The sequence below is a fragment of the Varanus komodoensis genome, unplaced genomic scaffold (assembly GCF_004798865.1).
Source record: "Varanus komodoensis strain SLA01 unplaced genomic scaffold, ASM479886v1 scaffold2, whole genome shotgun sequence".
NCBI lineage: Eukaryota > Metazoa > Chordata > Lepidosauria > Squamata > Varanidae > Varanus > Varanus komodoensis.
This window is the reverse complement of record NW_025335568.1, coordinates 57,657,626-57,681,685: the sequence shown is the minus strand read 5'-3', so window position 1 is coordinate 57,681,685 and position 24,060 is coordinate 57,657,626. Positions and strand designations below refer to the sequence as shown.

General features: G+C 48.2%; 1 protein-coding gene across 1 annotated transcript; it reads left to right on the top strand.

The window, feature by feature from the left end:
• Positions 1 to 5,015: 5,015 nt before the first annotated feature.
• On the top strand, positions 5,016 to 13,755 carry LOC123022871 (GTP cyclohydrolase 1-like). The gene is made up of 6 exons (XM_044428968.1): positions 5,016 to 5,358; positions 7,029 to 7,138; positions 8,375 to 8,430; positions 9,909 to 9,940; positions 11,530 to 11,614; positions 13,191 to 13,755. Exons 1-6 carry the CDS (start codon positions 5,016 to 5,018, stop codon positions 13,315 to 13,317), a joined length of 753 nt encoding a protein of 250 aa, XP_044284903.1. The 3' UTR covers positions 13,318 to 13,755.
• The last annotated feature ends 10,305 nt before the right edge of the window (positions 13,756 to 24,060 follow it).

The window sequence follows — 24,060 nt, the reverse complement described above, 5'->3', positions numbered from 1 at the left end:
GATATCCATTCCTGATTGATATTTGATTTATGTTGGAAACCCCTGCTTAATAGCATATTATATGTAAAGCATATAATATATATGGGTGCATTAGAAGTGTGATTAACACAGTTACTATCATGCATTTTTCTACTGACTCACCCAAGATCCTGCTTTTGTCATTGGATTCATTCTAGTTTCACTGAAGACTTTGTACAACATTCCAACCATCTTTCTTTGAAGTCTGTATCACAAGGTTGATTCTTTGACTGAATCACTTAAAATGGACTCCATGGATATTATAGTCTGTTTTGGCAAGGAAGCAAGCAATTCAACTCCTCCTTGCAAAAAAGGCAAAATATGCCATGCTTCCGGTCTGTGCCTTTTTATTCTAATTTGGAATGCATGAGAGATCGTTAAATGTAAGGCCACGTAAAAGCTACTTATGTGACATGCCATAACCAAAGGTTAATTTGCCTGAAAAGTCATTCTGGAAAAGAATTTGCAATTTCATAGTCTTCTATTCTGTCAATAGATGTCTTTATGAGTAAGATCATAAGGGATATGCCTCTATCAAGTCTGTAGAACATGATACATAATGAACTTTTCAAACCTCCATGTACATAAATAATCAATCTACATACTTAATATGTTTTGGATGACCCATGGATTTGCTCATTTATCAGATCTCCATCGCTGGTGCTCTTGAAGGGCATTCATTCATTCATTCATTCATTCATTCATTCATTCATTTATTTATTTATTTAGAAAATTTCTATGCCACCCCATTCGCCAAAGCCTCGGGGCGGCTCACAAAATATCAATTAAAATATAATACATTAAAAATATAAAACAAATTAACAATATAAAATAAGTCGCCCTGGCCAAAGAATAAAATAAGGAAATAATATTAGCAATTAAAATGACGTTTGAATAAAAAAGTCTTTGCCTGGCGCCGAAAATCAAATAACGACGGCACCAGGCGGACCTCTCTGGGGAGCGCATTCCATAGATTGGGCGCCACCGCAGAGAAAGCCCTCCTCCGAGTACCTACCCTCCTAATTTCCTTCACGGAGGGTTCCCAGAGAAGGGCCTCTCCCACAGATCTCAGGGGGTGGGCAGGTGTATATGGACGTAAACGCTCCTTCAGGTAGCCAGGACCCAAGCCATTTAGGGCTTTATAAGTCATCACCAACACCTTGAATTGGGCCCGGACTTCAATGGGAAGCCAGTGAAGCTGACGGAGGACTGGAGTCATGTGAACATAACGCCCAGTCCCCGTCAGCAGCCTGGCAGCTCTAGTTTGAACCAACTGAAGTATCTGGACCGTCTTCAAGGGTAGCCCCACGTAGAGCGCGTTACAGCAGTCAAGACGGGAAGTCGCCAACGCGTGTGTCACTGTCACCAGGCAGTTGTACTCCAGGTAGGGGTGCAGCTGATGGATCAGCCGAAGCTGAAGGAAAGCGCTCCTCACCACTGCTGTCACCTGAGCTTCTAATGAAAGCTCTGGGTCGAGGAGCACTCCCAACCTGCGGACCTTGTCCCTAAGAGGGAGTGCAACCCCATTCAGGACTAGGCAGAATCTAGGCCACAGAATCTAGGCAGAATCTAGGCCACAAGGCAGGCATTTACAAACTCTGGGATGAATGATGACCTACTAGTCTAACCTGAAGTCATTGGCCGGTGAATTGCCACCTGCCAACTCTTTCCCTTGTCTTGTGACTGCCTCTCCCAAATACGGATCCTTTGATTTGTGCTTGACTCAGCTTCTGGACTGTATTTTGCATCTGATTGTTTAACTATACTCTGACCTTTGTATCTTGCTGGCTCCTGCCTTAACTTGATCCAGACTGAAACCTTTGTGCTTGCTCATTTGCCTGTTTTGTTGCCTCGGCTTTGGGATTGCCCCACCAGTTGCTCTGATGCTGGATCTCATTCCAGCAGAGCAGGACTTTATTGGCCACTGTGCAAAGCCACTCAGTGGCACTTTTCAACAATCCACAATGAAATCACCTTGCAAGGTTTGGACAACACAAGAAGCTATTGTGGCTATGAAGTACATACAGTCTCCAAGTTACATTTGAGTTACAAACTGTACTTATAAATGAACTGCCATAAACCCTGTCAATGTTAAAGGATTACTGCTGGAAATTGGCATCACCACAGAGAGGGAACAGAAAGGGAGAGAAGGAAAGCCTCCAAGGCATCACCATAGAGAGAGAGGAAGCAAAACAGTAGAGATGGAGGCCTCCAAAGCATGCCTTCCTGTGTGGCTCATCCAGATAGGGAAATCTGTGTTTTATTTGATTTTGTCTTATTGTTAAACCGTCCCGAGACTACAGTAAGGGACTGTCTAGAAAAGTTTTAAATATAATAATAAATAAACCTCTCCAATATTTCCTTGCTGCAAAGAGGAGGCACTGGTGAGTTTGGGCAGTGGAGGAAGCTAGAGATATCTGTGGTTCTTCCACTTTCACAGCAGTCCTGCACCCCTGACCCCCATGAATATGGAGGGATGACTATACACAATCCGACTTTGGATCCAACTTTACATACAAATTTGACTTACAGACAAGTTTCTGTTTTCTCAAGAATGGAACTCATTCGTAACCTGAGCACTGCCTGTACCCTAAAACAGGCGATGGAGTCTTAGAATGGCCTGTTTGAGTAAAATATGCTACCCTGCTGAGACTGCCTTTGGATAACCTGAAACCATCAAGGTTGGTCCCCCTTGGTGGACTGCCGTGCCGTCCAAACCAAGCCAGTGTGTGCCAGCAGGCAGCTGCTGAAAGAACACAGGGACAGACATGCCGTGTCATTTACCCTCGGAAATGTGGGTGCGATGTGTGCTTCTCAGAAGAGCACACATTACTCATTTTAAATGCACATGCATGGAGTGCAGGAAAGCAGATTCAATTTTAAACCAGCTTTAGGCTACATCTGTTGATCATCTTGTTGCTTGCGTCAGCTCGGCTGCTACTCACATTTGCGTACTCAGCCCCTGGCCTAGTGAAACAAACCAGAGCACCTCCAACTTGAGTAGGAAACACGTCAAGCTGGGGCTGCTTAAGCTGCCATGTGCCTGCTTTCTGTGGATTGCTGATGAAACTAGTTAGATTATGATGACTGTGTCATTTAGAAAGGGAAGACAAGTTAAAAAAAAAAAAGACATTGTGGAACCCACACACACACACCACTCCCTCTTCATTAGTGACCAAGACAGCTGTATGCTTTCATGTTGCTTCCTGGACTAATTAGGTGGATTAGACTGCAACTATACTTTGCTTTTGCACTGGTCTGTGATACAAATTTCAGTTCAAATGCGTATTCTTGTTTAAAACACACAAAAAAGGCCATCTTTTATGGAACAGTGTATGAAAATACATTTAGGGCCAAAATGTGTATAGAACACATATATTTTTATAAAATACATAAAACATTTTAGGCTAACTGCATATAAAGCATATTTTGTGAGAATATGTTAAAATAACATTGCATTGAAATATATTAAAATAATTTGTTTAAAACAAACAACAGATTAATATGAAAATAAGCTGGCAAAGGGGACTGGGCCTTACATGGAGAAGGCTGCCAATGCCCACCAGTTCTGAGGGCTGTGTGCTACCCCCAGGATCAGAGGCGAAGTTGCTGGGGAACAAGGGGGGCAGGGTGCTGTTGCACTCAGGGCCTGCTTGTGGGTATCTCGTAGTCAGATGGGGGCCATGGTGTGAATACTGGACCTGAATGGACTCTTGGTTCTTAAGGGCCATGCCCACCCTGCCTCATTCACACTGTGGTGGAAACACACAGGGCAGTAGCAAGCACCTGAGCCCCCTTACTTCTTCCGCAGAAAGGCAAAGGGGACTCTGTGGCTTCTCACTTTCCCATCCTCCTTCCCCCATTGTGGGACGGGGTGGTAGCTGGCCATGCTGGGGCAAGTGTTGGCCTAAGAGCTTGCAATGGGCAGCTTGGCTTTGATGCATGTGGGGCTGCTCTAACCATGCAAGCATGTGGAGCAGAGCCAGGTTGCCCTGGGTCAGGTGGCAAATACCTTAGGTGGGCAGGGCGCATGGCCACACCCACCTGAGCTCACACAGCTTGGTGATGGGTAGGTCCGGTCATCCTGTCCATCACCCAGAAGTGCTATATCAGCCCTACTTAGAGCAGAGCCACATAAGTGAATGGGACTGAGCTGGTGACTAACCTAAGCCTCCTTCATTTCAACTTTAGATAGGACGAACCTATTCGCAGGGAAGGCCGGGGGTGACTCCGCTGGGGGTGGGGGAACTCCTCATGCTGGGGGACTACTCATGCATTGCAGCTTTTCTTTTGAGCCCTGTCGGAGCCATCACGGTGCTCCATAGCGGTGAACCTCTTTTGGGGATGGCGTTCAGCACCCTGGCTAGCTCCTCTGAACCAGAAATGGGGAACAGCTCCACAGGAAGCCCCCCAGGCATGGGGTCACCGACTGCTCGAAAGGGCTTCGGGTCAAAATGCAGCCCAAGTGCCTCTTCGCGTAGCTCGCCGCCTCGGAAGGCCTCCTCCAGCCCACGGCCCTTGCGGTTTCCCCGCGTCCCAGCAGAGGGCTGCGCGCCCGGAGTGCGGCTGGCGCGGTTCCTCACGCTCGTGCCCCAAGCTTATTTCCTGCGATTACGGGCGCCTGAGCGGGGGCGGTTCGCGGTCGCCAGGTGACAATGGGCGCCTCAGTGCGGCCGGCGCAGCTGACAGTCTCAAGACGTCGCCCCGAGGCGCCGGGAGGCCGAGCGCCGCGGCCGAGCGCGCCATAAATAGCGCGTGCCGGGACCGAGCCGCCAGCTCCTCCGAGCCAGGCGGGCAGCGAGCGCCGGCCGGAGCGCCACGTGCGCGCTGCGGCGGGCCGCGGGAGCGAGGCAGGCGAAGCGGCCGCTCTTCGCGCTTCCCTCCGGATCCCCGGCCGCTCCGCTAGAGCGCTTCGGGCGGCACCCGCGAGGCGGAGCCTCCTCGCCCACGCAGCTTGGGCGCCTCCCGCGCGGGGCTGCCGTCGCACGTGCGCGGCGATGGAGCCCCCGCAGCGGGCTTCACGGTGCGTCCGGAACGGGGAGCTGCTCCCCGGCCGCCTCTGGAAGGACTTGGGCGAGCTGCAGAGCAGCGGCGAGGGCGAGACGCGTCGGCAGGCGCTGGGCAAGCAGCTCCTCCGCCCGCAGCCGGAGGACAGGTGCAGGCGGGAGCGGGACGCCGGCGGGCAAGGCGGGGACGGGCTGCCCGCGCTGGAGTCCGCCTACGTCTCCATCCTGCAGGGGCTGGGTGAGGACCCCGCCAGGGAAGGGCTGCTCCGCACTCCCCGTCGGGCGGCCGAAGCCATCCAGTTTCTCACCAAAGGCTACCAAGAAACCGTCGGAGGTGAGTCTTCCCCTCCCCACTGCCTTCGTCGTGACCTTAAAAATACCTCCCCCAAAATTGCGCCTGTAGCACTGCTGTCCTTGAAAGGTTTGCAAAATAAACTTTCTATGACTCATGTGAGTTCCAAACCTTTATTCGGCCAAGCCAAGGCAGGAGCTTTCTAGATCGAAGGCAGGAAAGATCTTATTTAAAAGGTGGCTGGGAGTTTGTGTCTCTGACTGGACAGACATCCTGACTTCAACACCAAGTAAACCTTCCAGTGCTGCTTTTCCTAACATCTTACCTGATGGAGACCTGGAAATGTTTTTTGTGACCTGGCCATCCTGCTAGATCTTGGATGTTCTGAAGCACTTTCTTAAAACAGATTTTTCAAGCGCTAACTGGAAGGCATGGATACAGGCTGCAGCTGAACCTACTGGGAGTTAACTTAGTTTCAGGTTAAAAGGATTGGACTGTTAATCAGTGTGACAATGTTAAACAGTTTCCTAATTATCCTTGCCACGGGAAGAACCTTGCAAGAAAAAAGTGGTGCATTTTATTTTATTAATACACTTGGTCTTGGTGTGCATCCTTTTCAGCCATTAATTCATTGGATGCTTTTTAAGTATCATTTCTGTGTAAATGAATAGGACTGTGGCAAATGCACCACTATGTTTCTGGAGTAAATATACTAGTTTTGGAGGGGCAGAACTAGTTCCTGAAAGAGTACAAGCTTGTACAATTGTGTTTTTGTTCCTGATTACTTCCATTGGCTTCCTTTTCCTCTGCTGCTGCTACTCCTTCATTGCCACAGTTTTTCCTGGGTATTTCCAGATACTAGTCAACTTATGGATGTGATGACATTGGCTTTGCTGCCAATCAGATTGGCCATGTGATGATGTCAGCTGACTGAAGCCACAGGGAGTAAGAGTAAGGCTTTCTGGGTCCCCAGCAGGCAGACGCTTATCAACCTTTTGGAGCAACTCCCCCTCCCCCTCACAATTTGGCAAAAGGAGATGGTTCAGGAAAAGCCCCCCACTTTTGGCATGACTGGCTGTGGATGATGGGAGCTGAAGTCCAGCACATTTAGAGGGCACTAGGATAGGGAAGGCTGACGAAGGATGAAATTGACACTGTTGGCTAAGGAAGCAAGCAAAAGTATTGACTTCCCTGCAGTAGATAGTAACATAACAGGGACAGATGTAAAATCTGTTGGGTTTTTTTGGTTGCATACTGACTGCTATCACCTGATAACATAGGTAATATGATGGAATACAGCAAGCAATATCACCTTAACTGCTTTCTGTGCTTAACCATTGGCCCTCTTGTAACATAGCAAACATAAATTCTTCTAACTATTTTTCATTTCAGTTCATATTCATCTCTGGTAATCAGCTTCTTGTTTCTTTTCTTTAATTGCTGCCCAGATTTGGGACAAGCTGAATGGAAATCCTTTTAAATCACCATCTTGTTACAAAATTATTTCTGTAATGCTCTCATTCAATACCCACTGGAAATGGGCCCGGGGGGGGGGGGGCAGTTCTATGCATAGCTCAGGCAAAGTTGAGAATTTTTTGTGTCTTGAAAATCCTCCTTACTATCCATGTGGTCCTTTTAACACAAAAAACTTGTGCACAAAATGTTTCCCTTGCACCCCCCTTCTATGAATTGTTTCCATTTTGTCTTTTCAGAAATACTCAATGAAGCGGTTTTTGATGAGGACCATGATGAGATGGTGATTGTGAAGGACATAGATATGTTCTCCCTTTGTGAACATCATTTGGTACCTTTCTTTGGCAAGGTATTGATTGGCTGACACTTAATAGTCTAAGATGGGGTGGTCTGCTTCTTCAGCCTGAGTGAATGGGGTGCAGATATAGGATGATTCTCTCCCGTCAAACTTCTTTGAGCCTGGAAATTCCCCACCAGCCATGGATCATCTTCTCCCAATCTCAGGAGTATAGATGGGCATATTCTAGCTGCTTGTACTGAAATACCTTTCCATCCTACTGGGTGAAGGGCCCTTTGTGCTCCATCCTCCAAGCAGAAGGGCACCAGGTGGAAAGAAATGTAGCTCAGTGGCAGAGTTCATGTTTTGCCTGCCGAATGCCCCAGCTTCAGGCCCAGTCATTTACAGGTAGGTTTTGGAAAGATACCTGCCTAAAACTCTGGGAAGCTCTGTCCATCAGGGTAGACTAGCCTTCCCCAGCATGATGACCTCTGGATGTGTATAGTTTTAACTACCATCTTCTCTAGACAGCATGACCATGTTGATTGGTGATGTGGTAATTATAGTCCAAAGCATCTGGTTTAGACAGTAGATATATAGATAATACAGTGCATCAAAACAAACCTTTCAAATACGTTTTCATTGCTACTCTAGAATAGATGAAGGAGATGCACTCTTGATTGAGAACCTAATTTTAGGTGGGGCATCCAGGGTCCTTTAAGTATTCCCAAATATTTTGAGAAAGGGTTATCATTGTCGTTCTCTTTAGGAATCCAATTAGACAGGCTGATGTAACCAAAACCCATAATGCACTGCAATGCCAAAGCCACTGCAAATTCTTAAGTCTCTTTGAAACAAACTGGGTGTTAGGTAGACCTCAGAACTGTGCTTTCATGGCTAGAACTACAACCTGGTATCCCCTAGAAGTGATGAACAGCAACTCCTAGCCAGTCAGTCTTGCTTTTGTCCTGACTGGGAATGATGGGAGTTGCCATCCAGCACAGCTGGAGGAAAAGAGGTTGGGGAAGGATGATTCATAAAATGGTTTTGTTCCTACAGGTCCTCCTGTGATGAGATTAATGTGGAATTGGATCTTGCAGAGAGGATCTGGTTATACATTCAGCTTCCCATTCACACAGTTGGGAAACGTAAGCATAGGGAAGGATCCAGTGAGTGTGATGGGAAAGCCAATTTGTGCAACATGAATATGCAGGATAAATCAGGGTGCAGTGAGATGAAGTCCATCGTGTGACTCTCAGTGTCGTACATGGATATTAATCATCCGTCATTTCTTGCTCCTACCTGCAGGTGCACATTGGATACTTACCAAGGAAGAAAGTGGTTGGCTTAAGCAAACTTGCAAGGTTCTTATTATTTGCTTCACCTTTTTCTAATTTGTTTATGAATCTCACTGCCACAAAATATACTGCTGGCTGGCTCAAAGGAAAGGTGGGAAAAGGAGGTTAGAGAAGTTCATGGAGGTTAAGGCTGTCAGTGGCTGATGGTTGGATGCTTCCTCCAGCATCCAAAGCAGTTTGCCTCCAAATCATACTTGCTGGGGAACATGGGCAGGAGGGTGCAGTTGCCCTCATGCCCTACCTGTGGGCTTCTCAGAGGCATCTAGTTGGCTTCAGTGTAACAAGTTGCTGGACTAGATGGACCTTTGATCTGACCCAGGATACCTCTCCTTTATGTCCATCACTGGGCATGCATTTGTTCTATAAGACCAGAGGTTAGATTTCCTCTTGGGACACAACCCTGTATATCCACTGGGATGTTTATGCAGATGGTAGGATGGCACCGATCCCACTTGTCTCCTGCTCTTCCACTGGGGCCTCAGGGCAAGGTTACGGGGCGCCATTCCCCTGTGTTTTGCAGCAGCCTGATGGAGCAAAGCGAAGTGAATTGGTGCTGCGTGCTGCCTTAGCCATGTCCACATTCCGTTACATCAAGTAGCACAGAGATGACAGTGTGATTACAGAGGATTCTGGAGAACTCAATGGCAGTTCCTTGCTGGGAGGAGCCTGGGGGAATGAAAACAGGAAGGAGCTCATAGGACAGTAGAGCTGAAAGGGGCCAGTAAGGCCACCATGTCCAGTTCCCTGAGAAACGCAGGGCTCCATGTAGCACAGTTATAGCACTTCTTTAAATGGATGTTGATGAAGTAATGCAGGGATTGCAAACGTGCAGCCCTCCAAATGTTGGACTGCAGGTCCCATCAGCCCTAGCTAGCATAGCCAATGGTGAGGGATGATGGGAGTTGCAGTTGAACAACATTGTCCCCCATCCCAGAGGGAAAGGGTTTTTAACTGCAGCTTGGGGTTGCTTGTGAACAAGCTCACCCCACGCAGCAAATGTGTGCATGTTCCTTATTCTACTTTGCTAGGCAACTGATTTTTGTAATGCTACATTTCAACAGAAATGAGGTGGGTGGCTACCAGGAGGAGGGCCTTTTTGGTTGTAGCTCCCCAGTTTTGGAATGAGGTTCTCAAGGAAGTATGCCTGGTGCCTATCTTTTTGGCACCAGGTGAAGGCCTTTTTATTTTCCCAGTATTTTAATAGTTTAACTATTAAACTTTGGTTTTATATATTCCATTTTATTTTGTACTGCTGCTATACTTCTGTGCTGATTCATAGCAATTGTAATGGCTATCATGGTTTTATTCTTTTAAATTCATGTTTGTGTGTGTCTTTTTAATGTTTGTTTAATTTTATTGTTTGTTAAACACCCAGAGTGCCTCAGCCTTTGGGAAATACAAAAAGAAAATGCATGCATACTTACATACATACATACATACATAACTGATCTTTTTCTTTCTGTACCCATCTTTTCTCCATCCAGAATTGTTGAGATATTTAGCCGAAGACTTCAAGGTTTGTATCCCTTCTGCTTGCTTGTTATGGGCCATTTTTGACTCCCAATTGCTCCTCTGGGAGTCATTTCTACAACAGATTCCCCCAGCTTTCTGCTTTGCAGAAGATCTGGACATCAGCTGCCATTAGAACCAGTCAGTGACCAGGAATGCTTGGAGTTGTAGTCCAAAGCATCTGGGTGGGGACACCAGATGGGGAGTGCTGCTGTAGGGCAACAGTTTTGGGCACTGTGGGAAAAGAATCACTTTACAGGGACATGGCTGGCTGGAGTTGTAGGACTTTTTCCTGTCTAAACATACATTGGATCGCTCCCCAAGTCTTTTATGGTGAAAGCATGCAGAGAACAAATGCTAAATCTGTAGATCAGCATTCATTGACTTGCTGTCTTTCAGGTAGTTTGGACTACAGCCCCTGTCATTCCTAGTCAATATGGCCAGTGCTTGATGAGAATTATGGGAATTGCAATCCAAGACATCTGGAAGGCAATCAGTTCTGGAAGTGATGGGTATTAGGCTGAGAAATGAACTTTGTCCCTCCGTTCTGCATTTACCACCCTGAGCCCTTCTTTCACCCTTAGTTTTGGCTAGTAGACCTCAGGATTCTCTCATCAAATGGACCACATGCCCCATAAACTTGATCCACTATTTTGCCCCTGGTGCCAATCAGTGAACCTTGTAGTTCTAGTAAAAAACCAACCCCATGGTAGATCCCGCCAACACGAAAGCTACCTTTGCCCGATCCGATGCTCCTGCAACTGTGCAGTATCATTAAAAAGAGAGGCCCAGACCTTCAGCCTGATTCACTTTTCTTGCTGCTTCTCGGCTGCATCGACAATTTAGTCAGTCCTGAATTTGCCCTCCCTCAGAATAGGCTTCCTGTTGTTTCTTGGTGCTGATCCCTCCCCTTAGCGTTCTGCTTTATTAGGAAGGAGACCGTGGACATCCTGAAACCCAGAGGGTGGTCTCCTTGCAAGGAAAGGGCTCCTTCGTGTGTGTGAAGGTGGCATCATAAAACTCAGCGGTGGCTCTTTAGGGTGTTGAGTTTCCTTGGAGTACTCTGACATGATGCTACATGACGACTCAGGGTTGTTGCCAGGGAATTCAAATAGTCAGGGGCCAATGAAGGCTACCATGTTTGCCACCAGAAGGCCCCTTGGGCTGCCACAGCGCCTTCCCAGCAAGTTTTTTCAGGGCATTCAAGGGAAATTCAGCATTGCAGACGTCGGCTGGGAAGATCAAGTGGGGAGGAAGTGAGAGTCTTTGCTTCCCACACCCCAAATCCATCTTCCCGAGTTGGAGACCCTCCATCTGCATTAAACTACAGTTCTCATCATACAAGCTTTCTGGGGGTGAAGGAAGTTGTAGTCTGACACATCTAGAGGCTGCGGGGAACTGCCCAAAATGTGCCAGAGGGGAGGCAGACTTACACCTTTGCTTTGCCTGAAAAGCTCCCCAAATTCACCCGACAGCTTTCAGCCCAGACTTACCCAGATCTGAATTGCCTTCTTTATCCCTGATACGAGTGCTGAATTGACTTTGCCAGCTGGTTCAAAGTATATCTTTTTGCACAAAGACCCATTCTTTTTCCAGTCCAGGAGCGACTTACCAAACAGATTGCCCTGGCAGTGACAGAAGCTCTGCAACCTATTGGAGTGGCTGTAGTCATAGAAGCATCGTAAGTCAGTCAGTCCGTATCAGTTTAGCCCGTTTTGTCTTTGCCCTCCCCATTCCGATTCTGGAGAGGCTTCGCATGGTTATTGTTGAAAAGCTCTTGCAAGCAACGCATGAAAGTACAGACATGGCTGAATGTAGGCTCCAGGGCAGTCCTCTGCAGACCAGCTCCTGCTAAGTTCAGTGAGGCTTACATATTTTATTTTTTTTCGGATTTATATCCTGCCTTTTTCCTGCAAAGGGCTCAAGGCAGCTCACATCTCCTCCTCCATCTTATCCCCACAAGAACAACCCTGTGAGGTGGGTTGGGCTGAGAGTCTGTGACTGGCCCAAGGTCACCCAGTTGGCTCCATGGCCGAGCCAACATATGTTAGCAAGTGGGCAGAGCGATCCTATCAGTGTAGCTGGGAAGACTTGGTACAACTCCCAAAACATCCGCCAGTCTGCCCACAGCATGCTTTTGGATCCCACCCCCTTTTCTGATACCATCCTTGGTGGCTCAACACTGGCGCAGCAAGGGCCTCAAAGCCTAAGGCGGGACATTGCTGCTGAGGTTGGATCTTACCTTCCAAAGGCAGGCATTTCTCTTTGCCTTTGGAGAGAGAAATCTAGTCTCTACCATCTCCCCAGGGAACAGAGGATTGTCACCTAACTCAGTTGAGTACAGCTGGTGTCCCTCCCCTGACAGAAGACCCCTTGACCCTTTGGAGGCTTCTATCAGGGAGGGGGATTCTTCATGATTTCCTTCCCCAGTTGCAGGCTCTGCTGGACCTCTCACACCAGTCAGAAGGGCCCTTTGGCAGTCCGGAGCATATCTGGGGGGTGGCCACAGGGACCGCGTTGGAGGGAATGGTTGACAAACAGCTCCCATTCGCTCAGTCATGGAGCTTTCTGTGGGACACTCCATTGGACACAAACTTTTGTTCTCATAGTCAGTGGAACTTCAGCAAAGTCACAATTGCCTTGTTGCACAGATTTCAGTGGAAAGTGAATTCTGTTTGCCAAGACTACAATACACACATTCCTGGAAACAGACCCCACTGAACTTAACAGGATTTATGTCTACAAAGCACCCACATAGTCTTGCAGTATTAACCTGGGCCAACCCATCTAACACCCTCATACTGATATGATGGCTTTGCTTCCATTTGCAGAAGAGCACTTTTGACTTGCAGTTAAGTGTAAGCCAAGATGTTCCATTTCATTCTGTGTTGTGGAGGCTTGGGGTGGGGGTGGGATTTGGCTGAAAATTCCTCCTAGGTTTCCCTTCTTGGGTGGGCTTAGTGCTAAGCAGATATGTACAGAATTGCATTTTAAAGGAGGCACTGAAGGAAATTTCTCAATATAGGTGCCCTTTTTTAGAAAAAAAAATATTGTGGTGGGAGGGGGGGACATTAAATTAGCCTAAATCTTTTTAGTCTGGAAAGGTTCAGTTCTAGAATCGATAACTAAAGCAACATGTTAGAAATAATGATCAGCAGACACTGCCCTGCAGTTTGCAGTATGGCTGCTACTTTAGTGTGCACATTATTAGCCTCTTCTGCTGACTTTTAAATACTCCCTTTGAATGTTCTCACCAGGCACATGTGCATGATCATGAGGGGAGTTCAGAAAATGAGCAGCAAAACCATCACCAGCGCCATGCTTGGAGTCCTGCGGGAAGATCCAAAAACCCGGGAGGAATTTCTCACCTTGATCAAGAGTTAAGTGGCACTGCTTGTGGCTCTCTGTGGGCTTGGACGCCACACTAAAAACCAATTGCCAAAACCTAATTGCCTTATGTGAGACAGTTTTTCCAGAGCCTGCGTGTGTGGAGGCAGCGGGGGTGGGGGGGGGGAGAGAAAAAGTGACAGGACAAGAAAGAACTGAATCACAGCTTTATTCTCACTTCTGGGTAACACCACAAAATGTTGTTAAACATTTGCTTGGCGATGCAAGCACCTAGCTCTGTTATCCAGAAAAGAAACCAGGCATTCTTGCTTGGATATGTATGGGAATTCTCTTTCTGTTCACAATCCCAAATATGGGCATGAGCATTTTTAAATGATATGTTTACAAATACTCAAATTTGCAATCTTATTTGAAAAATGTGTGTTTTTTAATACAAGTGTACCTTAAAATGCACATGACTTAAAAAAACAACAACAATGGTATTTTTATTCTTTAGTTCGGGGCAGGAGGAAGTATGGACTTTCCCCTTTTCGATAAGCTGACAAGCAGGTTCAGGGTGAAAATGGGGGCGAGCCAAATGAGCTTTGAAGTGATTTTGGACATTCAGATGAGCTTGAACATTGTTGGTTCTCTTTTCCCCGGTCCAGTATCCTCTTATGATGGTCCACTTTGTGCATGATACCCTTAGATATTTCTGAACAAGAGGGAAATGAGAGATGCTCCCCATTTCCTGATTTCTTCACCCTTTATAGAGGGGTACACCTAAACACCTAAAAGGGGAAGGCAACAAACACCTGCTTGCAAATAGGTATGCTATAGGTACAATGGGGTTGAGGAAAGTGGTCCTCCAGGGGTTGTTTTACTGCATCTCCCATAATCCTTCACCATTGGCTGTGCAGTCTAAGTCTGATGAAGTCATAGTCCACTAGTGTCCGGAGAACCATACCTTTGCTATCTGGCTTTGTAGCAAGGAAGGATTAGATGTAGTTCCTTGTCAGGCGCCTGCATGCACATCTGTGTGCATCCCATGCCCTTCCCCAGTGATATTTCGGGCAAAACCATACTTAAGGGAACACAGCATGAGCAATTCTGTAAGGCTGAGACACCCTCAGACAGGAGAAACATCTCCTGTGAAGGAATCCTTAAGATGCCCAGAGCTGCCATGAACTGGTGGCAATCCATTTCCACTTGGCTTTCTTAAATAAGGCTACCAAAATGTTCCAGCAATGTCCATCATGCACAGCAATCTCTCCCTGCTTCTGACACCCTCCAGATGTGTTGTGGTACAACTCCCACTATCCCCAGCCAGCCAAAACCCATGCTGTGTGGGGATGGTGAGACCATACCTCAACACACCTAGAAGAGCACCAGGTTAGAGAAGGCTGTTGTAGAGGGACAGTGGGAAGGGGTCCAAAATGATGCAGTGTAGGAGAAGTAGCAAAGGAATAGACAAAGTGGAGCTAGATCGGGGTGTGAAACCTCAGCCCGGGGGTCAAATCGATCCCAGCACAGTCCCCCAGGTGGCAACAGACCCCTCGCCTCACCATGGATCGCTTGGTGGCTTGCCAGCTTTTGTGCTGTTTCCTGCCCATCGTGAAGTGTGGAAATGCCTCTTGCAAGGGCTTATTTGTTGGCAATAAGAGCTTAAAGCTGAACTGTAGTGGTTTGGCGACCTCTGTTCTGCTTTTGGTCCTGCCTGCCCTGGAATACAGCCTCCAAAGCATTTCTGAAAGGGGGTTTTGCCTTCAGGTTGAAAGAGGCCCTGCTCCCTGGGCTAGACGGGGGCTAGATCCCGTCTGAACTGGGATGAGCCAACTGCTTTATTCCCTGCACACCTGCTATAGATGCTGTTCGGCAAGATGGATCCCTAGCTGAACTCTCTACAAGGCCACTACTTTGTATCGTTGCTGCATGCTGTCAAGTGGCCTCCAACTTAGGGCAACTCTTTGCATGAATGTATGCCTTCTAAAATCTCCTGTCCTTCACAGCCCCGCTCAGCTCTTTTGAACTCAAGTTCGTGGCGTCCTTGATGGAGCCAATCCATCGCATAGTGAACCTCCTCCGCTCCTACATCATGCGCATGCCCAAGCCGCTCCAAGCCATTTTTCTTCCCGAGGACAAGATGGTAGCCCTCCCGGTACAGATGCCAAAGCAGGAGCAGCCCCCACTGGCTCACCTGCAGGCAGCCAGCCAGCCAGCCAGCCAGCCAGCCAGCCCTCCGCCACACAGCTCCCTCTTCCAGAGTCCTGCTGCTGCCTCCCAAGCCCTGCTGCCCCCCAGGGATGGGGCTGGCCTTGTGGATGAGGTGTCCCCTAACATGGCGCTTGGCTCAAGGCGCACTCTGCAGTGGCAAGAAGGGTTCAGACCTCGCTGACCCTTCCCGAGTCCTCGGGCCATGCTGGAGGGCCTGAGGGAGGTACAAATCCTGGCCCTCTGCAACAGCCCCCTGCCTTTTCTGATCTATCTGCATTGCACAGTGATGCAGTGGCAGTGTTTTGAAGCTGAGTGCTCCTCAGGACTGTCCCCATAGCCCTGCTGCCCCCGAGGAAAAGCCATTCACTCAGGCGGCTGGGTCAGGCCCTAGCAGCAGCCCCATCCATGCAGTTTCATTTCCATCGGGAGCAAGGCGTGTCAAACAAGCAGGGTCTAACAGCCCTTTTAAGGCGAGGCCACCCAAAAATAGTTTGCCTTGCTGCACGGACAGCTCGCAGCAGCATATTCTTGCTGGGAAGGGCCTCCCATCAGCAGCTATGAGGATTGCAGTCAAGGTTGGAGGGGACGTGGAAGCTGTGGGGGGCGAGTGTCCATCTGCGTTCCTGGTCATCCCATTGCCCCCGACATTGGCCATAGGAGCCCTGGCTGCCCTACAGTTGTGATGCGCAGAGAATTTGGGGGAAAGGGTTTTCTTGCTTCACTCGTCCACAGATGCAGCTGCTAGGAAGAGGTTTCTGATCATTCATAGCAACTGTACCGGCTTCCAAGAGGACTTGAGAGCTGCACCTCACAAAAAGAGGAACCGCTCCTGCAGCATCCATCTGTGTGCACATTGCCTCATCCAGGTCGGGGGGGGGGGGGGGGCAAGGGCCCCGACAGTCCGTAGCTTTCATGTAAAGTGGGGGGGGTGGGTGGAGAAAATCTTATTGTAAGGCTGTCCTGCTGTGTGTTTACCATGGATTAAGCTGCACTGCATAGAGCAGAACCTGCTTCTGAGTAAAGCAAGCAGAAAATTGTCCCATTTATCAGTGAGTGTTTGGGTTGGAAACCTGTTTTCAATTAGAGAGTCTTCCTTCCATTGGCCTGGTTTAGTTAGAATTTTTGCTAGATTTTTTTTTTTTTTTGTGTGGGGGGGTTGTTTTTGGCTACAGCTCTTTATGTAATGAAAGTACTGTTAACACCACTGTATTATCCTCAAAGAATTGTATAGCACAACTTGAAATGTGCCTTAAAGAATCTGATGACTTAATACTGTGCTGAATATGTTGGCATTTCTTGCAGAATATTCTGTTGTTTGCTGGAAAGCACCAGTCTATGTTCTCTGTTTCATAAATAAGCTTTTAACATGAGCTTAATGCAGTCTTCCCCTGCCTGAGCCCCAGCAGGACTACAGCTCTCTTCTCCCCTAGCCAACATGGCCATTGGCTGTGCTGGCTGGGGAAGCTGGGACCTGTAGTGGAGCACGGCCACAGGGCACTGGGTCAGAGGAAGGCTAATATACTCATTTAAAGAGGATTGACTGGCACGCAGCTGATGACCCTTTCTATGGGTATCTCATTCCAGTCGTTACATTTCTATACCTCCCAATAGCCATGGGTAGTGTACAAAGGATTTTTTTTAATGAAAAGTACTCCATTATGCATCAAATTAAATCAGTTCTGCTAGAGATAAATGAGCAGAGTAGATGCACAAACTCACCCCCCAAAGACTATCCCTTGATCTGGCTGAAAACCTGTCATATGCTGCCAAATGCCTGAGAGCAGAGGAAGGTGCCTAGGCCCATAAAGGTGAGCATGGTGGGCCTCACTGGGGATTTTGTTCCACATTTGGGGGGCTCCCACTGAGAAGGCCCTGTCCTTTCTTGCCACTACCTTTTGAGCCTCCCTTGACCATGAGCATCGTGCACAGGCAGGTTCAGAGCCAGCAGAGGCGCGCCACTGAGCTGCACGGGGAGCTTCACATGCGCAGCTGCAGCAGAAAATTCTGCCATTCTTGAAGACGCGTTGAAGCCCTGTCTCTCCTAACAGTATTTTTTTTAATGTATGAAAATAGCTGCATAAAAGTGGTGCTAAAATGTATATGTAACCAGAAATATATATGTCACTGTACTAGTGGATTTATAAAATGCCTTTACTAGAGAGCTATAGTTTTGGTTTCCAACCTCAGGCTTTGTTTACTGTATAGTCGAAGAATTAAAGCTGATTGTGATAATCGCTGCATAATGCTGCTGCTGCCCTGCCTCCTTTTTTTATTTGCATTATAGCAGGATGACCTAAAATAAATTAAATTTGAATTGGTAACGGTGCACTTTTTCTTGGGGAATGCCTCACTATGAGCAGTCCTTTTTTACATGAGGCCCAAACCAGGATAAACCATCAGCAAAGAGCCCTCTGAATCATCACTACAAGAGGGCCTTCCCCAACTCAATCCATCTCAATCACTTTGGATGGCAGAACCCATGATCCTCAACCATTGGCCATACTGGCTTGGGATGGTGGGAGTTCTCGTCTAGAACATCTGGAGGGCACAACATGGCTTCCCCAACATCTTCTCACCTCTGTTCTTTAAAAAAGCCCCCACCAAAGAAAACATCAAGCCTGAGGAAGCTTTCTGAGGAATTTCCAAAGCTGTCTCTGCTTCATGATTTTAGGAAGTCCTCCTAAAAGGCTTTCTGATACCACTCTGCTAAAACCAGTTCTCAAAGCCAGCACTGGTGCATGTGGCCCACGAGCTGCTTGCCTTCGGGAGACACTGCAGTTGCTCTTCTGGGCAGGCAGTGCAGCACATCTCCAGTCGTGACGGGGATTTTGGGACCACAGGCAAGCCCCCTGCACTCCACGGCAAATGCCCGCTTTGCCCCAGGTTCACTCTCACAGGGGGCTAGAAAAATACCCTGCCCCAAACCCTGGAGAACTGCTGCCAGCTGCTGGGGGCGAGATCAGAGATGGGGTATGTGTGGCCCTCTGGATGCCATTGGGCTGCAGGGCCCATTTTAACTCAGCTGTGCTGGGTGGAGCTTGCAGGGAGCTGCAGTCCAACAACATTTGGGGACCGGGTTGGATAGACCAAGGGGCTGATGCAGTACAAAGCCGTTTGCCTGCTCCTCCTCACTGAATGGAGAAGAGAGGTCTTTTCTTGTAAATTTCCACAGCAAAGTTCATCCTACTTGGCCATCATGTAAGAGTGAGTGTTGCTTTTTCCCCTTCTTCCTGCCCCAACCCTTTCCTCCTTCCACAGGGAGGCAAACAGGCCTCTTCGCCCTTGGTGAGCGCAGGCTCTTCGGGGTTTTCTGGCAGTGGCTGCAGGACCCCAGTGCGCAGCTGCCAGAGCTGGTGCATCTTGACCACAATCTATGCACAGCAGCGTAGAGTTGATACGGATTCATATCAACTGCAAGTGCCTCTTGCTTGCTCTTTAGCTTCAGCTACTGGGTGGTATAGAGGTGTAATGATATGTTGTTCTGAGATATCGATGGAAGAGCAAATCAAGGCAGAACTTGCCCTGGAAGTAAAAACGATGAAGCTGAAGCTGTTGTACTTGGGCACATTATGAGAAGACAAGACACACTGCAGAAGACAATCATGCTGGAGAAAGTCCAGTGCATAAGGAGAAGGGAAAGACCAAGTATGAGAGTGATCAATTCCATAAAGGAAGCCTTGAGCTTCCAAGAGCCGGGCAGGGCTGTCCATTCTGGTGACTTTTCATTCATAGGTTACCATAAGATGGAGATGACTTGATGGCATGTCACCACAAGCCCCTCTCCACTTTTTTATGAAGAGCAGTTTGAGTGTACTTGTTTCTCTGTACTATTTCAGTACTGCAAGATGGTTCCAGGTAGGAAAGCAGAGGCGAACATATTCCCAAATACTTTTTTTGATGCAAACCTATTGGTGCATAATATGCTCTGTATTACGAGAAGCCAACAGCTTGTGTTCAATTTGACTTGTAATTAAACGCCACTTGGCATATGGTTTTTTCTTGTTCAATTAATGTGCTGAGTCCAACAGGTTTAGCACTCTCCAAGGAACAAGCAGTAACTAGGCAAGGGAAAGAACAGATTGGGAAAGCATTAATCTTTCTGCTTAGCATTCGATCTCTATTATATAACTAGTAAACCACAAGCTGGGTTGATCATCTTGGGGAAATATATGGGGGAAATTCTACTACATCTCACAGTTTTCTGTTACATAAAAGTTTGAATAATGCATTGTGCACTAGCAAAATATTCTTCATAAGCCTTCAACCCAAAGGCTACAAAAACAAGCTCTCTGTTTCCTGCCCAGATCTTTCTCCTCTCTTTTCACCATAAGGGATTTCCCCCTTCAGATATAAACTATGCCACATTATAGAAGTACAGCATGAATGCCAGAGCTAAGCTTCTTGTCCAAAATTAGAGCACATGGTCACAATGGAGCGATTGCTTGCAGAAGGAAATTACTCAAGGCCTCTTAAACCGGATGCTGACAATGAAGAGTCTTGTTTGGAAAAGCATGGTGATGTTTGCTGTGTTGCTGTCTTGCAGGCAGGGTGGCACCAACTACTGACTGTGTGAGCTTGTAGAACTGCCCTTTTGCTGCTTAATCCTAAATGTATCTAGGAGCTGTGCTTCGGGCCTTTCCTGCCCTCCGACGAGAATCTCTGCACTTGAGCTGGTCATCCAGCTCCACTGATCAGTCCCAAATGGCTGCTGAAAGAGTTCCGGGATTACGTAGGAGCTGGGGCCACTGCTGTCTGATGGAATGATCTAGTCTCCTCCTGTCTGCAAGTATCCTGCAGATCAAACTCTCCATACAGATGTCCTATGGGGCAGCGGCCCATTTTGCATGGAGGAAGAGTCACATGGACTAGGGCAGTGATGGCAAACCTTTTAGAGACCGAGTCCCCAAACTGCAACTCAGAACCCACTAATTTATTGCAAAGTGCCAACACTGCAATAAAACCTGAATTTGCTGACAGCACAAGGGGGCAATGTTCCACTGACCACCAGCTTTTGGCTGGCCCTGAAAAAGGCATCTGAGTGTATTTCCTACCTGAGTTTATCTCCTACCTTTCCTACTTCTGCTAAAATCACAGTCCAAGCAAATCCCTGGCAGCTCACTGACTGGCCGTGCAAAAGCTCAGTGAGCTGTGCAGCTAATGAGTGATGTGGTTGCCTGGCACCTTTAATCTTTCGGAATATGCGCATGGCTGCTGGGGCGTGAGCCATAGGTTGGCCATCACTGGACTAGGGCTTTAGATGGTGTGCCTCATGCACCCTCTGGGCTGTGAGGGGGTGGAGTAGTCAGGCTGCTCCTCCAGCAGGCAAGGGCAACCTGCCCAGTACATGCATGAGCCAGGACAGGAGTCCCACCATCTGTCCGGAGTTGATCATGGTCTAGTGCAGGGGTCGGTAACCTTTAACACTCAAAGAGCCATTTGGACCCATTTCCCACACAAAAGAAAACACCGGGAGCCACAAAACCCTTTTGACATCTAAAATGAAGATAACACTGCATATATCGTTTTTTACCTTAATGCTATGTATATCTTCATTATGATTTAGCTGCAGCTCTTGTTCAGTCACTAAAAACTGCTATTTTTAATCTTACATTATAAACTAGTAGGACTCCTTTCATATATTTTGAATAGGAGAACACCTTCCTGAAGAGTCAAAGTCAGTGCTAAAGGGCTGCATGCATTAAACAGCAAACCCCATAAGTTCGTTAGCAGTAAAAGCAAATGAATCTACCCACTTATCATTAAACGTTTGGTTTTCTTCAGAAACTTTTCTTCAATTTATCCATGGTTGGCCTATGGGAGGGTGGAGCTCAGTAAATCAGCAAGGCAGTTTGGCTTTGGTGACATGGCATGGAGATATAGGTGTGTTCAGTGACTGATTAGCAGATAAACAGTCAAGTGCTGTGAATTGTGACAGGCCCCAAGCGCAGCTTTTAACATGCAGATGAAGATTACATTGGGACAAAGAGAATCTTTTCAGCAGAGTTTAGTGTAACACGAGAGCCTGCAGGAAGCTTGTTTAGCAGAGGAATGTAATGATTTACTTAATTAGCTACCTGAGTGGAGCTTCCAGCAGATCAGCAGCTGTGCCGTGCCGCCGAGTGATGGAGCCTCAGCAGAGGGGTTCAAGAGCTACGGGCGGCTCCGGAGCCTCGGGTTGCTGACCCCTGGCCTAGGTGGAAGCAGCCTTAATATTTTGGTTGCTATTCATTTGGTGAATTCACCCACAGAAGCTTCTGTTGTGTAAAGAAACACTCAATTCTTTGAAGGGCAGATGACTTGAAGACTATCAACAGCACAGAACAGTTGAGTCATGCAAAGACTTTCATGCCTTTCCAGTAGGTAGTGGAAGTGTGGCCACAAAATGGGAGCAGTGGCCCAAAAACGAGAGAATCAGAGCGAGTCAGAAGTCTGACCCCCAGCTCCAGCTGGCTCTGCTTATGACATGCCTACCATGTGCATGACCAGCCTATCCTTGAACACCCAAGCCACGACCAACACCAGCAGATGCCTGCTGTAGGACAAGTTGTTTACACAGATTTCCCCACTTATATACACAATTGCCTGTAACTGTGACTGCCAGTGCAGTGCACCGTTCAATGTAGTGCAAGGCCGGCATCAAGGTTAGGCCTGGCCTGGTTGGACGCCTGCCAAGGGCCCACCTGCAGCTCAGGAGGGGTCACCAACAAGAGCCCCTGGGAGTTGCTCCTCCTTGCCGCCCCCCCCCCACCTGCTTGTTTCCCCACTTCTCACTCTGGCCCAGACAACGATGGCATTGAGAAGCAGCAGCAGAGGTGTTGAGGACCCACTGGAACTTGCTGCTGGGCTTCGGGCCTATGAAGCCAGCAGCAGCAGCAGCGAGAAGACAGCAGAGGAGGAGCAAGGGCAGCTGCTGACCCCCTGAGCGAGGGACCTCTAGGGCTTTCCAAAACCTGGAGCTGGCACTGGAATCCCTGCCTGGGAATAAAACCTCTGAAAGCAAAGGACAACCCAACACAGTATTATCAGGATTTAAAAACAAAATCGTTTTCTCAACAGGGCAGGAAGAGGGTGATCTGAGGGTGAGGAATTTAGGTCTGACTCCCCTGTCATGGTCAGACCACTTCCTCGTGAGGTTTGAGCTCGAGAGCTGTCTTTCCCCCTGTAAGGGTACGGATCCTGATGGATTCCTGGAAGCTCTGGGGGAATTTCCAGTTGACAAGGCTGGCACTCCTGTTGAAGCTCTGGTCGAACTGTGGAATGGGGAAATGACCAGGGCTATTGACACAACTGCTCCTAAGCGTCCTCTCCCATCGGGCAGAGCCCGTTCATCCCCTTGGTATACACCTGAATTATGGGTGATGAAGCAGGTTGGGAGACGGCTAGAGCTTAGGTGGAGGAAATCACGGGATGAATCTGACCAAACACACTTAAGAGCCCACTATCGGGCCTATGCTGTGGCAGTGAGGGCGGCAAAAAAGAAATTTTTCTCCGTGTCCATTGCCTCCTCACAATGCCATCCGGCAGAGCTTTTTTGGGTGGTACAAGGGCTGGTTCACCCAGGCCCTAAGAAAGACCTGGTACCACCCTCGATGACCCGCTGTGACAACTTTGCCAAGCATTTTAGGGAGAAAATCGCTCAGATTCATCACGAGCTGGACTCCACTAGTGACTCAGAGCCTTCAGGGGAGGAGCCAATGTTGCCATCTGGTGCACAATTGATGGATGAATTTCAGTTATTGCGGCCTGTTGATGTGGAAAAGGTGCTTGGACAAGTACATTCCACCACCTGCTTATTTGACCCTTGCCCATCTTGGCTACTCAAGACAGCCAAGGACGGGATAGGGACCTGGATCCTGGAGGTTATCAACGCCTCTCTGAGGGATGGCCAGGTACCTGCCCCTTTAAAGGAGGTGGTAGTCTGGCCTGTCCTAAAGAAGGTATCCCTGGATCCAGAGGTGGCCACAATTATAGACTGGTGGCCAACATCCCGTTTCTGGGCAAGGTGTTAGAGCGGGTGGTGGCGGGACAACTCTAAGCACTCTTGGAGAAAACTGATTATCTGGACCCATTTCAGTCCGACTTCAGACCCGGGTATGGTACTGAATCTTCCTTGGTCGCCCTGTATGATGACCTGTGCAGGGAGAGAGAGGGGGAGTGCGTCCCTGTTGGTTCTCCTGGACCTCTCAGCGGCTTTTGATACCATCGACCATGGTATCCTTCTGGATAGGCTAGTGGGATTAGGAGCTGGGGACACTGCCTTGCAGTGGTTCTGCTCCTATTTCAATGGCTGATTCCAGAAGGTGGTGCTGGGGGACTATGGCTCTGCACCATGGCAGCTATGCCATGGAGTACCGCAGGGGTCCATTTTGGCCCCTTTGCTGTTCAACATCTACATGAAACTGCTGGGAGAGGTCATTAGGAGGTGTGGGCTGCGGAATCATCAGTACGCTGATGATACCCAGCTCTACCTCTCGTCCTCTACCAATCCAGGTGAGGCAGTGGCTGTACTGAACCGGTGCCTGGCCGAGGTAATGAGCTGGATGAGGGCCAATAAACTGAGACTTAATCCAGATAAGACAGAGGTCC

Excerpts from the sequence above, each read along its gene's own strand:
- LOC123022871 (XM_044428968.1), top strand. The coding sequence starts at position 5,016 with ATGGAGCCCCCGCAGCGGGCTTCACGGTGCGTCCGGAACGGGGAGCTG. Across the intron at positions 8,431-9,908 it reads GGCTTAAGCAAACTTGCAAG|AATTGTTGAGATATTTAGCC; the intron begins GTTCTTATTATT and ends TTCTCCATCCAG. Across the intron at positions 9,941-11,529 it reads ATTTAGCCGAAGACTTCAAG|TCCAGGAGCGACTTACCAAA; the intron begins GTTTGTATCCCT and ends TTCTTTTTCCAG.